The 24817-nt window shown below is 44.1% G+C and overlaps 1 protein-coding gene across 2 annotated transcripts in view; it reads right to left on the bottom strand.

The window, feature by feature from the left end:
* Window positions 1-24817, bottom strand: part of ttc28 (tetratricopeptide repeat domain 28) — a 775554-nt gene that overhangs the window by 91008 nt on the left and 659729 nt on the right. For both annotated transcript variants that reach the window (XM_041202994.1, XM_041202995.1), the window contains exon 14: window positions 3949-4093. In XM_041202994.1, the coding sequence (XP_041058928.1) occupies window positions 3949-4093 (145 nt within the window). The remainder of the gene's footprint in view (window positions 1-3948; window positions 4094-24817) is intronic.

Here is a 24817-nt window from a genome sequence, read left to right as displayed (position 1 = left end):
GACTCCTGCGACCCACATCGAGGGTGATCAGGCTGAAAAGTGCTTTTGAAAATAGCATACTACAAACCAGTACTGCAGTGCTATGCTGCCCTCTGCAGGTGATGTGGTTATATAGAAATTCTCAGTCTCACATCTCAAGATAAAAAGCATCAGGTATCAGAAACTCAAAAGTAAACCTATAAATAATACTGAGAGGTGCCTGCCTCCATTATCCACCCCTACCCCTACCCCCCCCCCCCAATAATGGAGAATCAAACACTCCTCCCACAACAACAGGGAAATTTCTGTCTGTGGACACTTTCACTCACCCTGCCCCCACCTCGGCCTTCAGGCCCTCTCTTTACTTCAGAGGGATACCAGGGAAACAATATAAAACATGCAAAAGGTAACAACGCCTCATCCCCAACCTCTAACAGGATGAAAGGGGAAGTGTAGGAGGAAATGGGCACCCTGCAAATGAATGGGAGCTGAGGGAAAAGGAAACTTTGAGTCACAAAACTGTTGATTTTTTAATTTTTATATAATGAACAGTTCTACTGAAAATCTAACACTGAAGAAGTGTTAATTCTCATTGCACTGGTGGAAAGGAATGGTTCATATGTGGACATCTAGCGCCCTCTGCAGCTTTAAATTAGAATGTACAGAAATTTAAATTTCCTCACTCAAGTCATTTGGTAACAGATATAAAAACAAAAAACTGCAGATGCTGGAAATCCAAAACAAAAACAGAATTACCTGGAAAAACTCTGCAGGTCTGGCCGCATCGGTGGAGAAGAACAAAGTTGACATTTCGAGTCCTCATGACCCTTCAACAGAACTAAGTAAAAATAGGAGAGGGGTGAAATATAAGCTGGTTTAAGTTGGGGGTTGGGGGGAGACAAGTGGGGTGGGGGGGGAGCGTGGTGGTTGTAGGGACAAGCAAGCAGTGATAGGAGCAGATAATCAGAAGATGTCACAGACAAAAGAACAAAGAGGTGTTGAAGTTGGTGATATTATCTAAAAGAATGTGCTAATTAAGAGTGGATGGCAGGACACGCAAGGTACTGCTCTAGTGGGGGTGGGGTGGAGTAAGACTAAAAGGGCATAAAAGGTATACATTTTAATGGAAATAGGTGGGAAAAGAAAAATCTATATAAATTATTGGAAAAAACAAAAAGGAGGGGGAAGAAACGTAAAGGGGGTGGGGATGGAGGAGGGAGTTCAAGATCTAAAGTTGTTGAATTCAATATTCAGTCCAGAAGGCTGTAAAGTGCCTAGTCGGAAGATGAGGTGCTGCTCCTCCAGTTTGTGTTGAGCTTCACTGGAACAATGCAGCAAGCCAAGGACAGACATGTGGGCAAGAGAGCAGGGTGGAGTGTTAAAATGGCAACTGACAGGGACAGACTGTCCACAAGAATGACCCAAACCTCCCTGTCGCTTGCCATTTTAACACTCCACCCTGCTCTCTTGCCCACATGTCTGTCCTTGGCTTGCTGCATTGTTCCAGTGAAGCTCAACACAAACTGGAGGAGCAGCACCTCATCTTCTGACTAGGCACTTTACAGCCTTCTGGACTGAATATTGAATTCAACAACTTTAGATCTTGAACTCCCTCCTCCATCCCCACCCCCTTTACGTTTCTTCCCCCTCCTTTTTGTTTTTTCCAATAATTTATATAGATTTTTCTTTTCCCACCTATTTCCATTATTTTTAAATGTATACCTTTTATGCCCTTTTAGTCTTATTTCACCCCACTCCCACTAGAGCTGTACCTTGTGTGTTCTGCCATCCATTCTTAATTAGCACATTCTTTTAGATAATATCACCACCTCTTTGTTCTTTTGTCTGTGACATCTTTTGATTATCTGCTCCTATCACTGCTTGCTTGTCCCTACAACCATCCCCCCCCCCCACTTCTCTCCCCCCCCCCCACCTTAAACCAGCTTATATTTCACCCCTCTCCTATTTTTACTTAGTTCTGTTGAAGGGTCATGAGGACTCGAAACGTCAACTTTGTTCTTCTCCGCCGATGCTGCCAGACCTGCTGAGTTTTTCCAGGTAATTCAGTTTTCATTTGGCAACAGAACTGCTAGGTTGCTCGGAATCATTTTGAACTACAAGTTAATAATAAAACTAGGAATATAAAAGCATGTCATTCTTTAATAACATGAATCGGATTTACTTTTAACCACTAAATCACCACAAAATTCAGTTAAGTTGTTTTCATATCTTCATACTCTTCCCTTATAGTGCGAAATAATGGAAGGATTAACAGACCACCGGCCACAATATGAATGCTATTTCCATGGCCATAACCATCATATGCCAGCCATTAGAATGGTTAATCCTATGTGGTAGGTAGGCTTTATAAGCTCCTGCAAACCCATCTGACATTGGCGGGGGGAGTGCACTCACATACACTGGACATGTGTATCTTGCTAGATGTCAATTAAGAATTCAGAGTGAAGCTCACTCACTGATACTGTCTGGAGAAGGGTCTGAACCCTTCACCCTCTGATTCTGAGAAAGGCAAAGGCTCACTCCAGTGAATTACAGCCCTCAGTAAACTTTTAAATTCCCTCATTTCCACATTAAACCATAACTGAAGGCACTTTTTGGAGTGAAGTCAATGGCAAGCTTGCAGTACTCCCAATGTCAAAAACGTTCTCTAACAGGAAGCAGGCACCTTCTTGTCCTTATGATGAGGCCTCCATTTTAATGGCTCCAGTGATACCACCTTGCCTATATATGTTTCTGTTCTCCAGTGAGTAACATCTATATAACCTGCTGCTTCAGAGTGTGCATACTCAATATAATCCAAATATACATTCACTGCATGTTCCACTATTCCCCAGTATTCAGGATAAACACAAGAGAACATTTATTGTGGAACAGGGGATGGATGTTGATGAGCAATGTGATACATAAAGGACGTGCAGTGAAAATAGTAGAATATATGTTCAGAAGTGGTTTGTACATTCTATGTATCCAGTTGTTCTCCAGTGTACATTTTCAATAGATTCAGATGCTTTAGTGTTGTAACCTCTATATATCTTGCTGTTTCATGCTGTGCATTTTCTATACGCTCTTCTACTCATCCTCTACATATCCCACCACATATCCCATATCCATACAAATGCATGCATGAAAATGGAAATAATATTATACTTGTTTCCCTTTTTAAGCACACAGAGGACTCTTGTTCATTGATTCACATTACTTGGTGTTAAAATTGTGCACACAAGAATAGCAGTTCAGAATTTCTGATACTAAAAGTACGCACGAAAACCTGTCAACATTAATAACAATCTCTAATATAAAGTACATGCCTTCTCAATGTACTGGGTACATTTTCAAGGATCCTCCAAGCTACAATCCAGTCTTTCTATCCCTTGGGTTTCCATTGCATTTTCTATACATTTCCTACTGTTTCATAGTAGATTTCTACTATGTATTTTGTTACTTCCCTTTGTTTTTCCTTTTTGTATTACGCTGTCACCTAGTATATTGGGCTTCATTTCCTGCTGTTCCACAATGTCAATTATCTATATAGCACACTATTCCCCAATGTACACCTTTATTTATATGTAACTGTTTCTTATTCCTTGTCCTACATTAATATTTCCTAAAGTTTCCTTCAAGGTTGTTTTTATTATAGTTTATCAGTGATGTTTCTTTCAGGAGGGGCACTTAGCCCCTCATTATTGGCAACCTTCTGCTTGGATCTAAAGAAGTGTATATACTCTACTGTTCCCTAGTATGCATCTTCCACCTCCTAGAACTTTCTAGTGCATTTTCCCTACGCCTGTGTACGCTCAACTTAATTGAAGAAAATGACTGATGTCATTTTATCATGGAAAGGTGTTCTTAATGGTAATTTTCTGACTTCATTTTACAGTCATTTATTGTGTGAAAGTTTGTGAAATGAAAATTTAAAAATGCATTTAGCTCGATTCTATATTCACTTACCCCTTCCATTGGCGAGATGAGGAGGTCATAGAGGGCACGGAGAGGTTGCTTATTGACTGAGCTCTGTTTGCGGGACAAAGAGGAAGTGGAATCTTGAAGGCTTGATGTGTTGCTGCTGAACAGGCTGCTCATACTTTGGCAGCTTCTGAAAGGACAAAATATAATAACCTGCTCAGAACATAATTTCCATCTTCCATGTTATGGTTCTAATAGGAAAAGATTTCCGGAAGACACTGACCAGATTTAATCGTTCGGTCAAAATTACCACAGCATTATTTTTTTCCCACTTGTGTGGAAACACTATTTGCTGATCATATGTAACTGTACAAATGTATTATTTTGGCATTTCAAAAGTATAACTTCTTCTGACTTTCAATCGTACATTCAAACCTGATCAAGGATAGCTTATCACAACATCCTGTAATACATCAGAAAAATACCAACACTTTTGCAAGCTTCTGTACCATGTCACACCCATGTAGTTATTCCCATTAATTTACAGAAAAATGGATACTACTTTTTTTTTTAAAAATGGAGAATGGACAATCTGTGTTGTGACAAGGTGGAGTTGAGCGTGTGAGGTGACCACAGTCCCAGCATCCATGAAACTGCCTAAGGTGAGAGGTCAGCCTGCTTATCTGGTCAGGGCATTAAAATTGAAACAACCTTTTTTGGGACACTCCATCGAGAAGACATTAAAATTCAACAGATCTTTCCTGTGGAATTAAACAGCTGATATTGCCCAAATACCCACAGAAACTAGCGCACAATAACCCCACAGAATACTGGCTGCAGAATGGAATGCCACAGAATGGGTGATTCTATCACAAGGAGATGCAAATGGATGAGACCCAAACTCCAGTGTGTATCAATGCTCAAGTTGTCATGGACCATTTGTGTGGAAAAGGGGAAAGCAGATACAATGGTCACCTTACGGAAACCAGCTTCTGATAAGAAAAAGTTATTAACACAACAGCAGCCCCATTTCAGTCAGTTTGGAAGACAAAGAGACTCAGAGGGAGGAGATCCTGACTATCAGAGAAAGGATCCTGCCAAGACTCCACTGACAGGCACAGAAGCGGAGCTAGCCTTTTGCCTACCGATTTGAAGAACTAACTCCAGATCTTTGCCACAGGGGTGCGACTACATCTTCAAATGGAGCAAACCTACTGCTGAAAATAGTAAACCACTGTAAACCCATCACCAGAAACTTCCCACCTTCATTTTCTCCAGTGAACTAAAAGGAAATCATCAGAGCACCAACGATTCAAGCTTCTACCTCGAAAGACTCAAATGGTATAACCATGACCTTATGGACTTACTAAAAACCTAAGGGCTTTCCACCCCTTTTGTAATCACCTTTTCTTGTGTATGTGTGTGCGTGTGTATATCTTGTGTGCATGTGTTTCAGAAATAAACATTTATTCTTCCTTTTTTTAAAACTTGCAAGGAAACCTGCCTTGTGTTTGTTTTTGAATCACGGTATTCAAAGAGTTAAAAAAAACTCTTTCCCTTTAAAACACATCTATCTGCAGTCAATCATCTTACCATCTCTTCCCCGTCCATAACAACCATCTGAAGCGTCCGTCTTCAGCTTCTTGCCGAGACACAAACATCTCACATGAAACTCCTGCTTCATATAAATAATCTCACAGCTCCCAACAAATGAACTTTGAGAGGTAAGGCAGTTCAAAGCCCATTCAGTCCCCTACACTGTAAGGAACATACCTTTTTATTTTCTGTTGGACTGTGGATTAGAATTACAATGGCTGCAGGTTGAAAGTCATGTCCACCGGAACAGGATGAGATATATATACAATGTTGCAGTCCTGGAACAGAGTGGGCCATGAAAAACAGGATGGTGTGGAAAGGAGTTCTGGACCAAGAGAACTGCCTGGCAACAACATTTTAATTGGCTTCTGACCAGGTTTTGTGTGAGAAGCAGTGCAGCAGAATAGCTCCTAGCCTGAAAGGAACATGACCTAAAACCTCTTTCTCCTGCGTGTGGACAATTCCAGTAATTCCACAAAAATAGCTAGCTGGCTTTTTCTTCTCATATCTCTATGACCTGCTTTCTCTCTGAAAACCCCTGTCATGAGGCAAAGGGGAAAATCACTGTTAGAGATATTGAAAGGCAAGTGCTCAACCAATGAACCAAATACTGAAAGTGCCGGAAGACCACCTCAGGTCATAAACAAGAACTGGAAAGAATCTGGAAAACATCGATCAAAATCAACCCATCGAATCCTGTACTCCAGAATTGGTGCTATTGAACTCTTTTATCCTGCCCTTAAAATCCATGTTTTTGTGCGTCTTATGTATCTTGTAGGTGTGTGGATAGGGATTTAAGAAGGAGGTAGAGTTTAAGTTACAGTGTTAGAAATTAGCAGTTCGTATTCCTTTCTTTTGCCGTTGGTTAACAACAGTTTGTTCAATAAACAGTTTTTTACTTACTAAGTTTACAAACCTGGTGCTTGTATTCTGTTAATCTAAATTAAACAATTAGGTAGAATTGGGGCAATCTGGCGGTTTGATCAAACTTTTTCACATTGATCATGTCTCGGGGCACAGTGTGGCTTGATATTACAGCGCACTATTCCTAGTGGTTCATGCCAAAGTTTGGGGGCTCATCCAGGATATTTCGGAACAAAGGATAACGTCAATTTGGGCAAAGATTTAGTAAGTGATAAAAGCTAAAGGAAACACTAGTTTTGTACTGTCAAAAATAAGATGGCACTGGAAACTGCTAAAGCTTTCCTGCAAGTGGAAGAGATGTCCCTGACGATTTTACAAGGGGTCTCAAAAGCCAGGTTAATCGAATTGGCAAGTAAATTAAGAGTAGGATTGCCTGCCAATGCTAGGAAAGCAGAGATAGTCAAAGAGATTGCACAGCATTTGAAATTGGAAGGAATACCCAAGAGATTGAGTTCTCCAAGGGGTGGTTTATTTGAAGGGGCTCAAATTCAGTTGCAAATAAAAAAAAATTGGAACTAGAGGCAGCAGAAAAAGAGAGACCAGAAAGGGCAGAGAAAGAAAAAGAAAAGGAAAGAGAGAGGGCATTTGAAAAGGTGTTAGAAATGGCAATGTTAGAAAAGGAGGAAAGAGGACAAGAGAAAGCATTCCAGCCTAAAATGCTGGCAGTTAAAAAAGAGACATCAGTAGGTGAGGCAGGACTTATTCCCAGATCAAAACCCAGTGAGAGATGTTTAAATTTGTAAAGCTCTTTCAAGGATTGAGGAAAGGGATGTTAAAGGATCCTTTATTTCATTTGAGAAGATAGCTAAGCAGATGAACTGGCCAGGAAAACTGGACATGGCCCATGCAGAGCTAAGTGACAGGAAATTTATGCTTCCCTGTCAGGGGAGGTTTCTAAGGATTATGATGTGGTGAAAAAGATCATTTCGAATGCATATAAGTTGGTCCCTGAAACAAACAGACAAACGTTTCGAAATTTAAGGGAACAACCTGGGCAAACTTACATTGAATTTGAGAGGATTAAGAAAAGTAGTTTTGACAGGTGGATACGAGCATTAGGAGTTGAAACTACCTATGAGATTGTCAGAGAGACCACTCTCTTGCAAGAATTTAAAAACTCTCTATCTTCTGTAATCAGAACCCATGTTGAAGACCAAAGGGTTGCAACTACTAGCCAGTCAGCAGGAATGGCTGACGATTATGAGCTGATCCATAAAACTAAACCTTTTTTCCATCACTCCTGTAAATTTGAAAAGGATAGAAAGTAGGAGAGTGAAAACAAGGCAAGTAGCCAGAGTAAAGAATGGATTGCTGGGAATACCTTGATATCTCCTCTCCAGATCAGGAAGGAAGGTACTGAGGGTAGAGGTGAAACTCAAAGGCCTAAGTTTTCCATTGTAATAAAGTGGGGCACATTCATTCAGAATGCTGGAAGTTGCGAGGGAAATCCATGGGACTTATTGGAGTTCGTAAGAGAGTCTGAAAAGGGAACTCAAAAAGAAAATGCCACAAATCAAGTTGTAGCTTTAACTACAAATAAGGGTCTGGAGGTAAATGCTACTGTGAATGCAGGAGAAGTGAATAAGGTAGATGAGAGATATAAAGGGTTTTTGTTTAAAGGAAAGATAACCCCTTTTTCATCAAATGATGTAGTGAAACCCATAACTATATTAAGGGACACAGGAGCTAATAAACTCTTCTGCTGCAGAAGGACATAGTTTTCCCTCCAGAGAGTTCAATGAAAGCTAAAGTATTGGTAAACGGGGTAAGTGGAGAGTATATCCCGGTTCCATTGAACAAAGTGCAATTGGAGTGTGATTTGTTGCCTGGATCAGTGGTTGTAGGAGTGGTTAAGAAATTACTTGTGGATGGAGCTGATTTACTCTTGGGGAATGATTTGGCTGGAGTGAAGGTTATAGCTTTGCCCATAATTACGGAAAGTCCGAGAGAGGCTAAAGAGATGGCGCAGTTCCAAGTTCCTGGTATTTTTCCATTGTGCGTGGTGACCAGAGCAATGGCTAAACAAAGTCCATCACCAGAAGTCAAAGTAATACTACAAGCAGATGTTAGATTAGCAGAAACTTTCTTTAAGGATGAGGATAATTCAAAGTAAGTGTTTGGCAAGTCTTCATTAACTGAGGCTCAGAAAGCAGATCCGGAGTTAAACAAGTTAGTACGGTCAGCTCACACTGAAGCTGAGGCAGAAGGAGTTCTGGAGTGTTATTACCTTAAAAACAGAGTTCTGTTAAGGAAGTGGAGACATCCTCACGACCTGAGGATGAGGAATGGAAGGGTTGCTCATCAGATAGTAGTATTGCCCAAATATCATAAGAAGATATTGCGAGTAGCACATGAAATCCCTATGGCAGGACATGTAGGAGTACGGAAAATCCAAGCATTGATAAACAGGCATTTTAACTGGCCAAGACTTCAGAAGAACATAGTGCAATTTTATACATACATGTCAGGTAGTAGATAAACCTCAACATGTAATCAAACCAATACCTTTAATACCCATGCTAGTTATTGAAGATCCCTTCAGTCAGGTATTAGTAGGTTGTGTAGGACCATTACCCAAAACAAAAGCAGGACATCAGTATATCATTACAATCATGGATACGACAATCTGATTTCCAGAAGCTATTACTTTAAGAACAATTACAGCTAAGGCGGTCGTGGAGAAGTTAACTCAGTTTTTCACTCGTTATGGCCTACCAATTGAACTACAATCTGACCAAGGTTCTAATTTCATATCATATAAAATTTTCCAGGACATAATCAGCAATTTGGGTATCAAATAACTAAAGCCTACTGCTTATCACCCACAGACAGAGGGAGCTTTAGGGCGATACCATCAGACTCTCAAAACTATGATTAAGAACTATTGCCCTGAATTTCCAAAAGATTGGGACAAAGGATTAGATTTCTTACTATTTGCTACCAGAGATTCTCCAAATAAATCCACTGGATTCAGTCCATTTGAATTGATCTATGGTCATGAAATAAAGGGCCCATTAAAAGTGTTTAAGGAAAAGTTCCTAAAACAGAAAGATGAATCCTCCATGTTGGATTATGTATCCAAGTTTCTTGAAAGACTCGCAGGAGAATGTAAAGTAGCACGAGAGCACTTAAAAAATTTCCCAAGCCAAAATGTAAGAATGGGCAGGCAAACATGTACAACTAGAATGTTCTAAGCAGGAGATGAAGTACTGTTATTATTACCTTTGTAGGGTAAACCCCTGAAAGTGAAATTCAGTGGCCCCTATAAAATAGGAGAGTCAGTAAAATGACTTACCTTATATACTCCTGAGCAGAGGAAGAAGAAACGGTTATGTCACATAAACATGTTGAAACAACATCATCACAAAGAAGATGGTAAGACGGTGCAAGTGTACCAGGTGGTAGGAATAGTGGAGGATGACAGAGACAGTAAGGGAAAGGTAGAAGGAGAAGTAGACAGTGCCCGAAGCGAACCTCATACAATTCGATTAGCCAATTTGACCAGTGTTCTCATATTTAGAGGAAGGACCACGAGAAGATCTAAAAAGGTTATTTAGGAAGTACTCTACAGTAGAAAAAGAAACTCTAGCATTGTTGTTTATGTCCGACATGATAACAAAGAAACACTAATCTACACTGACCACAATCCGCTGGTGTCTAGTGAGAAGTTTAAAACTCTAAATGTGAGACTGCTTAGATGGAATCTATTGTTTCAACCATTCAATGTAAAGATTGTTCACATTGCCAGTAAAGACAATGTGAGAGCGGATGCCTTGTGCCGGGTGTAAAATACTAAAATAAGTTAAAGAGCTAAGAAATGCTAAACATTGTATAAGATTGTATGGCGGTGGGGGGGGGGGGGGGGGGGGGGGTTTGAATGAAAGTAAGTTTTGTGTTTTGTTGTCCATGTGTCACATACCTTGTGATGAAACTCATTTTTGAAATGGCGTTTCATCTCTTTTAAGGGTAGAGGCATGTAAGCAATATATATTTTTATTTCTGATGGACTGTTGTAAAGAAAATATTTTATTTTCTGTTGGACTGTGGATTAGAATTACAATGGCTGCAGGCTAAAAGACATGTCTACTGGAACAGGATGAAAGAGTGAAAGATATATACAATGTTGCAGTCCTGGAACACTGTGGGCCATGAAAGACAGGATGGTGTCGGAAAGCAGTCCTGGACCAAGGGAATTGCCTGGCAACAACGTTTTAATTGACTTCTGACTAGGTGACCAGGCTTTGTGTGAGAAGCAGTGCAGCAGAATAGCTCCTAGCCTGAAAGGAACAAGACCTATAACTTTTTTCTCCTGTGTATGGAAGATTCCAGTAACAGTAATAATAGCTAACTGGCTTTTTCTTCTCATCTCTCTATAACCTGCTTTCTCTCTGAAAACCCCCTGTCATGAGGCAAAGGGGAACAATCACTGTTAGAGATATTAAAAGGCAAGTGCTCAACCAGTGAACCAAATACTGAAAGTGCTGGAAGACCACCTCAGGTCATAAACAAGAGCTGGAAGGAATTTGGAAAACATCGATCAAAATCAACCCATCGAATCCTATACTCCAGAACTGGTGCTATTGAACTGTTTGATCGCACCCTTAAAATCCATGTTTTTGTGTGTCTTATGTGTCTTTTATGTGTGTGGATAGGGATTTAAAAAGTGGGTAGAGTTTAAGTTATAGTGTTAGAAATTAGCAATTCATATTTCTTTCTTTTGCCACTGGTTAAAGGCAATTTGTCCAATAAACAGATATTTACTTATTAAGTTTACAAACCTGGTGCTTGTATTCTGTTAACCTAAATTAAACAATTAGGTAGAATTGGGGCAATCTGGTGGTTTGATCAAACTTTTTCACACTTGTCATGGTTCGGGGAACAGTGGGACTTGATATTACAGTGCGCTGTCCCCAGTGGGCTGTGACAACACCAAGAGTCCGTGTATGATTATTTTATAATGGATTTCCCCCACACGTACACCACGTTGTTTCTTTCCTTACCTAACACCATAGGGACATGACCTTTATCCCATCCCACAAAAATGGTAATATCTGCATAACCTACTTTCCACCTCGGAAAATAGCAATCCAAGTTCCAAATCAACTACCTTATCAGAAATCAGTTCTGTTTGTTCACTATTCCGTGTGAGGGGAATTATTTCCTAATCTTTAATATTGTTCAATGTTCATGAGTCTTGTACTTGCATCCTATAGTCGTAAGCTAATTTAATAGCTTGCTTAAAGTCACAGATAAAACTGAAATAATTAGTCTGAAGACATGCAGCCTTTCCACTCTCAGCCTTCTTTAGTCCACTTAAAACAACTTATGAATTTACCCAAAAGTCTAGAGTCACTTTTCTCCAAGCCTTCCTAATTCATTGGTATATTTTTTAAGATGGAGGATAGGATTTCTGCTGAGTACGGAGGTGGGTGGTCGCAAAAAAATTGCAATACTTCCAGCTTGTTGGGGCGCCATCCCATTTCTGGGCCAATAGGGTAGGGAAAATGCTAGAGTCTATTATAAAGGATGTGATTACCAGACACTTAGAAAATAGCAACAGGATTAGACAAAGTCAACATGGATTTATGAAAGGGAAATCATGTTTAACAAACCTGCTGGAGTCTTTTGAGGACATAACTAGCAGAATAGACAAGGGAGAACCAGTGGATGTGGTGTATTTGGATTTTCAGAAAGCTTTTGATAAAGTCCCACATAAGAGGTTGTGTGTAAAACTAAAGCACATGGGATTGGGGGTAATATATTGGCATGGATTGAGAATTGGTTAGCAGACAGGAAACAGAGAGTAGGAATAAATGAGTCTTTTTCGGAGTAGCAGGCACTGAGTAGTGGGATACCGGAGGGATCAGTGCTTGGACCCCAGCTATTCACAATATTTTTCAATGATTTGGATGAGGGAACCAAATATAATATTTATAAGTTTGCTGATGACACAAACTTGGTGGGAACGTGAGTGGTGAGGAGGATGTTAAGAGGCTTCAAGGCGATTTAGACAAGTTGAATGAGTGGGCAAACACATGGCAGATACAGTACAAGCCATCCACTTTGGTAGGAAAAACAAAATGGCAGGGTATTATTCAAATGGTGATAGATTGGGAAATGTTGATATACAAAGGAACCTGCGTGTCCTTGTACACCAATCACTGAAAACAAACATGCAGATGCAGCAAACAGCTAAGAAAGCAAATGGTATGTTGGCCTTCATTGCGAAGGGAATTGAGTACAGGAGCAAGGATGTCTTACTGCAGCTATACAGGACCTTGGTGAGACCACACCTGGGGTATTGTGTGCAGTTTTGCTCTCCTTACCTAAAAAAGGATATATTTGCCATAGAGGGAGTGCAGCGAAGGTTCACCAGACTGATTCCTGGGGTGGCAGGATTGTCGTATGAGGAGCGATTGGGCTGACTAGGCGAGTATTCACTGGAGTTTAGAAAAATGAGAGGGGATCTCATGGAAATGTATAAAATTCTGACAGGACTGGATAGACTGGATGCAGGGATGATGTTTTCTCTGGCTGGGGGGTATAGAACAAGGGGTCACAATCTCAGGATACGGGGTTGGTCATTTAGGAATGAGATGAGGAGAAACTTCTTCACTCAGAGGGTAGTGAACCTGTGGAATTCTCTACCACAGAGGGTTTTGGAGGTCAAGTCACTGAATACATTTAAGAAGGAAATGGATAGATTTCTAGACTCTAAAGGTGTCAAGGGATTTGGGGAGAGAGTGTGAGTATGGTATAGAAATAGAGGATCAGCCATGATCATAATGAATGGCGGAGCAGGCTCGAAGGGCTGAATTACCTACTCCTGCTTCTATTTTCTGTGTTTCTGTATCACAGAGGCAGGATTAGCAGGTGTCCAACTAGGGATAGTTAATGCTTACTAAGGCTTATTGTCAGAGGCCAACTGGAAGTTTCCAGGGATCCAGCACTCTCAGTCAGGCTTTAAGGCCTTTCCCACCTTGGATGCGACTGCACACCACCCTCTGGAGGGGTTTCCCTTCCACAATGGTGGCCCGGCTGCTGAAGCCATTTTTTTAATTTAAAACTTTTAAAAGGTTCAGAGAGGGTGCCTCAAGATGCCTCAAGATGGAGGGGCCCTTTCTCTCTCTTAGCTGAACTGCAGGCTGCAGCTTCTTCCATGCCAGAAGGCCTTTATAGGCCAAGTCGGGGGAAGTCAGTGCTAGGTGACTGTTTCCAACACACTGTGGGGCTGTGGCTCTCATTTAACCCAAGGTGCTAACCCAAAAGGCAAAAATCCTGCTCAGAGTATCTAAACCCCTAGCATACTCACAATGACCTCACCACTGATCCATGCGAGGTCAATGTAATTTTTTTGTAACATAACCCAATGCCCTCAGGTGCATCCCGGTGCATATTCTGCTTTGTTTAAATAATTGCTCCACACTGATCAGGTACATTTAACAAGGTAGCACAGCAACTCAGAATCCTTGGTGGGCTGGTTGGCTCAGACGGCTGGACGGCCAGTGTGGATTAGGTTGGTGCCAACAGCACGGGGCTCAATCCCTGTCCCGGCTATAAAATAAGCTGCGGAGCAGGAATGTTCTGTTTTTATTATGCTATTGGGAATGAAATTGCCAAAAACAAATGGAAGGATTCATGAAATAGCAGAGCCTGGAGGAGTCACAGAGCCTTCCTTTGACTGCATTGTTTTCACCTGATACACCTGATACATCAAAGACTGATAATGTTCAGAATTGTATCACAGTTGTGAGGGGGAAAAACAACTTTTAAGAAAAATTATTGAACTTATTTAGCCAGTGAACCTTGCTAATTGAGTCAATTTCCAATTAATGGTAAAAGAGTACTTGCAATTTCCACTGCTCATGCCGTGTTTAACTTGGATGCAAGGGAGGGATGACCATATTTCCAGTCAGATAATAATAAGATTTCTATACATCCCCAACTGTTTTCATTGACACTGGCTGAGCTTGCATAGCATTAGAGAGTTGCCACCAGCCTATTTGACTTTCTGCAATTAACCAAAGACCTTGCACTATGTGTATAATATGTAATGACATCTCAAAATTATTGTGTGTTAAAGATGCAGTCAGAGGAAGTCTGTGGTGGCTGTGGGGCCTCTGCATTTCATGAATACTCTGATTCAGTTTTTATAATTTCAGAACAGTGAATATTATGTTTTAACTTGCTGAAGACTGCTGGAATGAAGCTGAAATTTCTAAACATTAATTCTGTCCTTTGTGTTAGTTAAAGGTGAATAGTTGTATGGTTGATCTCATGGCTGGGAATGGCTATCAAAACGCTGTGAATCCATTGATACAGTCGCACTGAATATTGATTTTGGAACTTGAAAGGAATACAAGGATATTAGTAGACCCGATGGGTAATATGTCCAGTAATTCCAGAGTGCTTATTTTCATCTTCCTAACATTGCCCATCTCCATGCCTGCTCAGCTCATCTGCTGCTGAAACCCTCACATTGGCTTTGTTACCTCTAGACTTGACTATACCAGTGCACTCCTGGCTGGTTTCCCACATTCTACCCTGCGTAAACCAGGGGTATCCAAAACTCTGCTGCCCATGTCTTAGCTCACAGCAATTCTCATTCACCCATCATCTGTGCTCGCTGGCCTACACTGGCTCCCGGCTTAAAAAAAATTTTTTTAATTCATTCATGAGATGTGGGCTTCGCTGGCTGGGCCAGCATTCATTGCCTGGTTAAACAACGCTCAGTTTTAAAATTCTCATCCTTGTTTTCAAATCACTGCATGGCCTCATCCCCCTCGATACTGTAATTTCCTTCAACCCTAAAATCCTCCAAGATATCCGCACTCCTCTAATTCTGGCCTCTTAAGCATCTCCAATTTTAATTGCGCTGGCATTGATGCCCATCCCTCCAGCTGCCACACCCCTAAACTCTGGGATTTCCTCCCTCAACCTCTCCACCTCTCTTCCTTGGCTTCCTCCTATCAGACAAGCCTTAAAATCTGCTTATTTGCAAAAGGTTTTGGTCAGCTACCTTAGTATCTCCCTCTGTGGTTCAGCATCAAATTATGTTTGACAACTCGTGTGAAGTGCCTTGGATGTTATATTATGTTAAAGATGCTACACAAATGCGGTACAGAGGGATCTGGTGTCCTTGTCTTTTTTTTATTCATTCATGGGATGTGGGTTTCATTGGCTGGGCCAGCGTTTATTGCCCATCCATTGTTGCCCTTGAGAAGATGGTGGTGAGCTGCTTTCTTGAACCGCTGCAATGCTTTTGGTGTAGGTACACCCACAGTGCTGTTGGGAGAGTGTTCCAGGATTATGACCCAGTTACAGTGAAGGAACGGCGATATATTCCCAAATCAGGATGGTGAGTGGCTTGGAGGGAAACTTCCAAGTGGTGGTGTTCCCATGTGTCTGCTGCCCTTGTCCTTCTAGCTGGTAGTGGTTGTGGATTTGGAAGGTGCAATCTAAAGGGGTTTGTGAGTTCCTGCAGTGCGTCTTGTAGATGGTACACACTGCTGCCACTGTGTGTCGTGGTAGAGGGAGCAACTGTGGATGGGGTGCCAATCAAGCGGGCTGCTTTGTCCTGGATGGTGTCAAGCTTCTTGAGTGTTGTTGGAGCAGCACTCATCTAGGCAAGGGAAGAGTATTCCATCACATGCCTGACTTGTGTCTTGTAGATGGTGGACGGGCTTTAGGGTGTCAGCAGTGAATTACTCGCAGCAGCATTCCCAACCTCTGACCTGCTCTTGTAGCCACGGTATCTGTATAGCTGGTCCAGTTCAGTTTCTGGTCAATGGTAATGCCCAGGATGTTGATCGTGAGGAATTCTACAGATCCTGGAGCTACAGATAGTGATGATACAGGCTCCAATTTCTTTCTATCATATGGCTGACCGAGAATCACTCCCACTCTTATTGCCTGTCACTGGCATATGTTGGAAGGATTTACAAGTTAATACACAACCTGTTTGGCCACGTAATAAATGCATCTTCCTTGGTCATCAAGTCCTGAAATGGGACTTGAACCCAGAGTTTCTGCTCAGAGGCAGGGACGCTACCACTGTGCCACAAGACCTCCTTCTCCTCAATGTAACAGAGTAAAATCAGTTACACACTCACAGGACCGAGTTCTGTTCAATGTTGTTCTATCTGCATTCTCACACTAGATGGCAGTGGAGCACTGGAGATTAAGAAGTGAATCCCCTCTTTCCACCCCTCTTTCCACCCCTTAAACCGTAACGAACAACAAAAATCAGGTTGTTAGATATCACTAACGTATCAAATGAAATACGGTTTCAAAGTGTGAGCGTTTCTGTCGTCAAACATAGATTTTTAATGGTAGCCACAGTAAAATTTTGTTCTATACAGTAATTCTGACAGGTGAAGAATATGTTTAAATCTGGATCTGAGTATCTTTATTCGTGTAAGGCACATAAACTAACCATTAGGTAACAGGCTGACGGTTGCAGAACAGGACTGACTGATCCGGTATTGTCTGCTAAAAGATACAGCCAAGTTGGGAAGTGTGGTGGTTTTTGTGTAACAATTGTTATGACCAGGTCAGAAGGGGTGGACTGGCTCCTCTCTATTCAACCCCCTTGGTTGGTCACAACAAATGTTTAAATTTATTTTTCATGAGGATATTCCTTTTCCAATTCATAATTTATTTAACTATTTAAGTTGTGAGCAATAAGGAGCCAATCAAACCAGGTTTTTTTGAGTCAAAGAAAGAGAAAATTTATTAACCACTAAACCCGAGAAAAATAATAAAAAGGTGACTTCAGGCATTTGGCCCTCATGCAGTCATTCTGGACCAAGCCCCACCCCCAACAAACACACAGGTATCAGAAATAAGGGGAGTTAGAGTCCAATAAAAATAAAGGTAAAAGAAAATATGATAAAGTGTCCTTTGGTCATCCTTGTCATCCTTGAGGCGTAGATATTAAATACTGCAGCCAATTTAGGCTCGCTGGTTTCTTGGATGCAGTCAGTGGTAAAAGATGTTGCAATTATTACAAGACCTTGGTTTGCTGGTAGGATTCTGATAGAGTTGGCATCTCAAACCAAACAACTAATTCCAAAATAAAGAGAGGGAGAGAAAGCAGCCTTCAGCCTATTTCCTCTGCCGAAGATTTTCTTTACACCGCCTGTATCACTTGCAATCTCTCTCAAGTGACTGGGCAACCTTGCCTTGAAATACTTCACCCATTGTGTATTTCCAAGAAGCTTTGGGTGTGTCTGTCTATGGCAGCCATTGTTTCAATATCCAGTACTTTGCATTTTTCATGTCTCTTCCTTAGGCATTTATGAGTTTTGATGGGTCTCTGGATTATAGGAAATATCTCTCTCTTCACACTGCCCAGAGAGTGATTTGTTTGTTTCTCACCTTCGCCTTGGAATGTGACATTTCATTTTTAAGCAGTTTGCTCCGTCTCAGTTCAAACTGCAACATTCCCAGACAATTGAAAGATCATATTTTCAAAAAGAAAAGGGCACTTCTGCTTTTGAAGGGCTGGAATTTGGACTGCAACAGGGATCACTAACCTACGCTGAGAAGGGTGGCAAAATGAGTAAAACAGTATGTCCTAGTTATCAATGTCAGTACAGAAGACAGGCCCACTTGTACTGGGAGTGAGGAGAGTGTGTGTAGCAAAGCATGCTGCCTTACGCTGTGCTGATGAGCAATGCAGGTGAAGCTTGGTTCCCAGCCTGCACTGAGTTATGATTTTTCTGCACGCAGCAAAGGCTGGGTGGCGAGGCTTTTAGCACTGTTGAGAGTACAGTCGTGCTGGCAATGAGCTGTGTGGTTATAGCAGAGGGTGCTGTGATATCAGGGACATTTATCTTTATCTTAAGTTGCTGTCAATCACTTCCTCCTCAACAGGATGCAATGTGTTATCCCCATAACTTATAGTCAGATGTGCTATACTTAGCCTCCTAGTTAACATTACTTGTATATAGTCTTACCTCTAACTAAAGAACCCACATTATAGTCTCACCAATCCTTGTGTATGATTGGTACATTTACCTCGAACAGAGAAGTATGCAACATGGCGGCCGTTGGGATTTTGAAGATTTGATTTAATAAATATACACGACTCAACTCATCCAGGTGCAGCAACAGAAAATAACTGGTGTGAAAGTGAAACAACTATCAAAATTCACCATGTGTAAGTAATTCTGATCTCTGTAGGAATCCTACACTCTGTACCTTCATTCTGGGACATGTTGCACCTCACTCTAGGCAGCAGGCATTGGGTCCTGATCAGATTGTTCAAATTTGGGAAAGCTTAAATAGTATAAGTTGCAATGTGTAAGCAAGAACAGAAATTAAATAGCTGACTCTGGAAAATCTGAATTTAAGCAGAACTCTCAGACAGGAGAGACTCCATTCCTGCTGCTTTCTGGGAAAGGTAAAATATTGCAGGCTGGGCTGGGAAAAAAAGTCCATCCAGTAACAGCTCTAACAGCCAGGAGAAGCCCGTTAAAAAGCTCTTTCCCCCACACTGTTTAATTTCACTTTTGAAGCCTGTAGTACAAATTCACACCTAAATCACTGTTTTGTGAGCGGCGCTTCAGTAAAAACCCAGGAAAAATCAGAAAGAACTCAACAGCACCACCATCACAGTCAAGCAATTGCCAATGACCAGTAAGACAGTGGCCACCAAAGATACTGAAACTCAGAGCTACATTAACGTTGGGCAGGACTTTCTGGTTGGCGGGATGGCTGGGGGGGGGTGGAGGAAGGGTGAGGGGTGGGTGGGTGGAGCGGGAGAGGGCACACGCGGGCGATCGGGTCTGTGCTGCCATTTTATGCAGGAGGGCCAATTAAAGCCCACCCAGCCTGCTTCATGACTCCCATGCATAGCAGGAGTGGGCGGGCAGCAGCGGGGGTGCTCAGCCCGCCGGCTCCAATGGCGACCTGGTGGCCTGTATAAAGGAAGGCCCGGCAGCCTTGGAAAGGCTGCTCACGATGGCTGGGCAAAGGGCTCTGCAGAGGGCCAATGGAGGTTATTCAAGTCCAGAGGCTAGGCCATCGGGACAGGCCAGGCCGGAGGGTAGAGTGGAGGGCCAGTGTGCCCCTCGTTTTTCCGAAGACTGCCTTGTTGACCGCCTCGAGGAGGTGGCAGCACAGCGAGAGGTGCTCATACCCCAGGACGGGAGGAGGAGGCCCCCCCAATGACGAAACGTGCCTGGGGTGAAGGTGGCGGAGATGGTGAGCTCCCACGTCGTGGTGCAGCAAACCTGGATCCAGTGTCGCAAGCACTTCAATGACTTGTTGCGCCCTAGAAGGGTGAGGACAATGTTGGCATTGGTCACTTAACCCAGCAGGTCAGCTCTCCACCCACCCCCCCCACCCCACCGGCGCCAACACCCCTGACCAAGTCTGTGTAGTGACTGCATTGAATCATTAACGGCATTTGTCCTTTGCTGGGTGAGCCAGCAGATATTACCCATGCTGAGGTCACCCTGAGAGGGTGGTGAAGAGATGTGTTTTACACTGAGTCCCACATGACTGGTTTGGGGGGCAACCTGGAGAAGCTGCACCTAGGTGCTGTGCTTGAACTGCAGGACATGTCCAAGTCAGGGTGATGACAAGCTTGGAGGGTAGCTTCAAGGTGGCGTGGCAATGAACCATCTGCTGCACTCAGCGCTCCACATGCATGCTCCTCCTTGCTATGGACGGTTAGACCGTGTGGTGTCTAATGTGATGTAGGCAGCATATGTCCAAGGGGGGTGGTGGGGAACAGGCCTAGCATCTTTGTATGAGTGTTCGGCAGCAGCAAAGTGAGAAGACACTGGAGCCCTGCAACGTCCCACCCTGGTTGGGGTGGACCGTGTGTGAAGAGAGTCCATGTACAATTTGCACAAATCGATGCTTTTCTCTCATTTTCAGGAGAAGAATGCTCATAATGCGGCAAAGCGTGCGAGGACTGGCGGCGGCCAGACACAGCCATTCTCAGCCGGTTTGAGCAGGAGACCCTGGATTTGGAGAGGTGCCATGCGTCCAGGTCCACTGGTGTCAGTGAGGCTGAGGTGCCACAGGCAGGTATGTTTGCCCAGCAGTGAGGTCACCATTGTTCTCCTAACAGCCATGGAAGGGCTGAATGTTCAGCGATTGAAGTTTGCAACATGGCTTGACCATTGCTTATGGAAAGATGAGCGCATAACGATCCGGGGGACAGGGATGCACATTGACATTGTCTCCACGTTAATTGATCCAATGTCCTTGTTCTTCCTTTCAGCATCATCGGAGCAGGGCCGGGAGGAGGAGCAGCAGAGGCCCCCTCTCACACCTGAGGGACCTGAAGTCTCACCAGCGTCACACCATCTCTGCCAGGCAGGCACCAGCACAGATACCAGTGAGAGTTAGAACACTGGCTAGTGTACTGGGGCACAGCGGTGAGGGCACTTCACAGTTACTGGAGGAGCTGGCAGAGACAGAGTGTGCCCATGGCGCCAGCAGTAGGAGGACTGCAGGGGACCAGGCACATGCTCAATTGGTGCCTGATGATGTGCCTCTGGAGTCGTCTGCAACGCAGCAGGTACAAGAATTACAGCCGGATGTGCAGGAGCATCTGGGTGAGATACATGAGGCTATGCTTGGCTTGGTGACCGGAGTGGAGGAATCTACGCGGACTATCGCTGAAGTAATGAGCCTCATGTCCAAGTACCATGAATCCTCCACGGAGTGGCAACTCCTGTGGACCTCTACCTTGCGGAGGCTGAGCGTCAACTCGCAGACACTTCCTCCTATCTCTCCCTGGACCATGACCCCACCACTGAACATCAAGCCATTGTTTCCAGGACTGTCAGTGACCTCATCTCCTCTGGAGATCTTCCTCCCACAGCTTCCAACCTGATAGACGCCCAACCTCGGACGGCCCACTTCTACCTCCTACCCAAAATCCACAAACAGGACTGACCCGGTAGACCGATCGTCTCAGCTTGTTCCTGCCCCAAGGAACTAATTTCTCGTTATCTTGACTCCCTTCTCTCTCCCCTTGTCCAGTCCCTTCCCACCAAGTCCGTGATTCCTCTGAAACCTTACGTCACATCAACAATTACCAGTTCCCTGGCCCCAACCGCTTCCTCTTCACCATGGACGTCCAATCCCTCTACACCTCCATTCCCCACCAAGACGGTCTGAGGGCTCTCAGCTTCTTCCTCGAACAAAGGCCCGAACAATCCCCATCCACCACTACTCTCCTCCGTCTGGCTGAACTTGTTCTCACACTGAACAATTTCTTCTTTAGCTCCTCTCACTTCCTCCAAATAAAAGGTGTGGCTATGGGTACCCGCATGGGCCCCAGCTATGCCTGTCTCTTTATGGGGTATGTGGAACAGTCCTTGTTCCAGTCCTACTCCGGCCCCCCTCCCACAACTCTTTCTCTGGTACATCGATGATTACTTCGGTGCTGCTTCATGCTCTCGTCGGGACCTGGAAAAATTTATTAATTTTGCTTCCAATCTCCACCCCTCCATCATTTTCACATGGTCCATCTCTGACACTTCCCTTCCCTTCCGTGACCTCTCTGTCTCAATTTCTGGTGATAGACTGTCCACCAATATCCATTACAAGCCTACCAACGCCCACAGCTACCTCGACTACAGATCCTCACACCCCGCTTCCTGTAAGGACTCCGTCCCAATCTCTCAGTTCCTTCGCCTCCGTCGCATCTGTTCTGATGATGCTACCTTCAAAAACAGTTCCTCTGACATGTCCTCCTCCTTCCTTAACCAAGGTTTTCCACCCACGGTCGTTGACAGGGCCCTCAACCGTGTCCAGCCCATCTCCCGCGCATCCGCCCTCACGCCTTCTCCTCCCTCCCAGAAACATGATAGGGTCCCCCTTGTCCTCAGTTATCACCCCACCAGCCTCCGCATTCAAAGGATCATCCTCCGCCAACTCCAGCATGATGCTATCACCAAGCACATCTTCCCTTCACCCCCCCGGGCGGCATGTCATAGGGATCGTTCCCTCTGGGACACCCTGGTCCACTCCTCCATCACCCCCTACTCCTCAAAACCCACCTACGGCATCTCCCCATGCATACGCAAAAGATGCAACACCTGCCCCTTCACTTCCTCTCTCCTCACCGTCCAAGGGCCCAAACACTCCTTTCAAGTGAAGCAGCATTTCACTTGCATTTCCCCCAACTTAGTCTACTGCATTCGTTGCTCCCAATGCAGTCTCCTCTACATTGGAGAGACCAAAAGTAAACTGGGCGACCGCTTTGCAGAACACCTTCAGTCTGTCCGCAAGAATGACCCAGACCTCCCTGTCGCTTGCTATTTTAACACTCCACCCTGCTCTCTTGCCCACATGTCTGTCCTTGGCTTGCTGCATTGTTCCAGTGAAGCCCAAACTGGAGGAACAGCACCTCATCTTCCGACTAGGCACTTTACAGCCTTCCGGACTGAATATTGAATTCAACAACTTTAGATCTTGAACTCCCTCCTCCATCCCCACCCACTTTCCGTTTCTTCCCCCTCCCTTTTGTTTTTTCCAATAATTTATATAGATTTTTCTTTTCCTACCTATTTCCATTATTTTTAAATCTATACCTTTTATGCCCTTTTAGTCTTATTTCAACCCACCCCCACTAGAGCTATCTGTACCTCACGTGTCCTGCCATCCATTCTTAATTAGCACATTCTTTTAGATAATATCACCACCTCAACACCTCTGTGTTCTTTTGTCTGTGACATCTTTTGATTATTTGCTCCTATCACTGCTTGCTTGTCCCTATAACCACCACCGCCCCACTTCTCTCCCCCCACCATCCCCCCAACCCTAAACCAGCTTATATTTCACCCCTCTCCTATTTTTACTTAGTTCTGTTGAACGTCAACTTTGTTCTTCTCTGCCGATGCTGCCAGACCTGCTGAGTTTTTCCAGCTAATTCTGTTTTTGTTTTGGATTTCCAGCATCTGCAGTTTTTTGTTTTTATTTTTGACTCTTGTGGAGAGGCTCCTCCAGGAGACCCATGAGGGCTTCCTGGGGATGCGATCTGACCAGCAAGCCCTCACATCGGCATTGACCCCAGCTGGTCAGTGCCAGTGTGGGAGATGGTCTGAACACCAAGGTTCTCAGCTCGGTGCCCATCCATCCACAGTGAGCAGGGAGGTCCTTAGCGACCTCATGTCGGCACAGCAGCTGCCTGTCGTCTCTGCGGGCTCCTTTCAGGGCGCTCCGGATGAGGGCAGCAGCTCCTCCGCCTCTCTACCAGTGACCGCTGTATCGGGTGAGGCTGCGACGACTGGGAAGATGCCAGCTGTGGAACTGGCAGCTCCCTCCCAGGCGGGGCCAGCACAGGCTCCACGGGCCAGAGGACGACCGCCAAGGTCATTGAGGCCAACAGGACAGCAGAGTCAGCAGGCTGGCTCAGATGCCACTCCCAGTGAGGGGTCAGCACCAAGACATAGCACCCGGAAACGTAAACATAAGGCACCTGAGGCACACCATGGGTTTATCACTGTGGTTTTGTGTTGGCCCGCAATGAGGTCTATATGATTTGATTTGAATTGAAACACCCTTGTCACTTTGTTTCATTAAGTTTCTTTGCCTGTGATATTAAATTCAGATATGTGACCATGGCTGAGGGTGTCTCGTTTCTTCTGAATGTTAATGGTTTCCAAAAATGCTAGGAGTGCTTTGTAGGACTTTCAGCTTTATTAACAAGGCCCTTAGTTACTGTTCTTAACCTGGAAAATTTGCCACTGAGATATCAAGTATGGAGCCTACAGCCCAGGCTTGTCCTGAAGGTGCATCTATGGTCTGGTAGCTGAAGGTTCATTGGATTAAAGCCTCTCGGGCGTCCCTGCCTCCCTGGAGTATGCCCGGGTCAGCATCTACCCCCTCAGCATTTCCCTGTGCGAGCTCATCCTCGGACTCACTGTTGGACTCATTGTGTGTAGCCGCAGCCAATGGGTCTACGTCTTCATCATCCACTGCACCCCCCTTTCCAGCGCAAGATTGTGCAGAGCGCAGCATGCAACCACTATCACTGACACATGATCTGGGGGGTAATGGAATGTGCCCCCTGAGCGGTCCAGGCATCGGAAGCGCATCTTGAGAAGACCAATGGTTCTCTCCACCACAGCCCTTGTGGTGCAGTGGCTCCTATTGTAGCGCTGCTCAGCTTCTGTTCTTAGATGGTGGAGAGGCGTCATGAGCCGCCTTCTGAGGGGATAGCCCTGGTCACCCGGCAGCCAAATATCCAGCCGGGCTGGAGCACTGAAGAGCGGTGGCACCTGGGAGTGTCTGAGGATGTAGGCTGCCTGGGTACCTTGCACAGACTTATAGAATCTGCATCCTGTGATCACACACTATCTGCACATCCATGGAGTGGAAGCCCTTCCAGTTGATGAAGGCACCGGGCTCACTTGCTAGTGCC

This window comes from Carcharodon carcharias, chromosome 13 (assembly GCF_017639515.1).
Source record: "Carcharodon carcharias isolate sCarCar2 chromosome 13, sCarCar2.pri, whole genome shotgun sequence".
Taxonomy (NCBI): Eukaryota; Metazoa; Chordata; class Chondrichthyes; order Lamniformes; family Lamnidae; genus Carcharodon; species Carcharodon carcharias.
The sequence above is the reverse complement of the archived record's forward strand: the minus strand, read 5'-3'. Positions and strand labels throughout refer to the sequence as shown.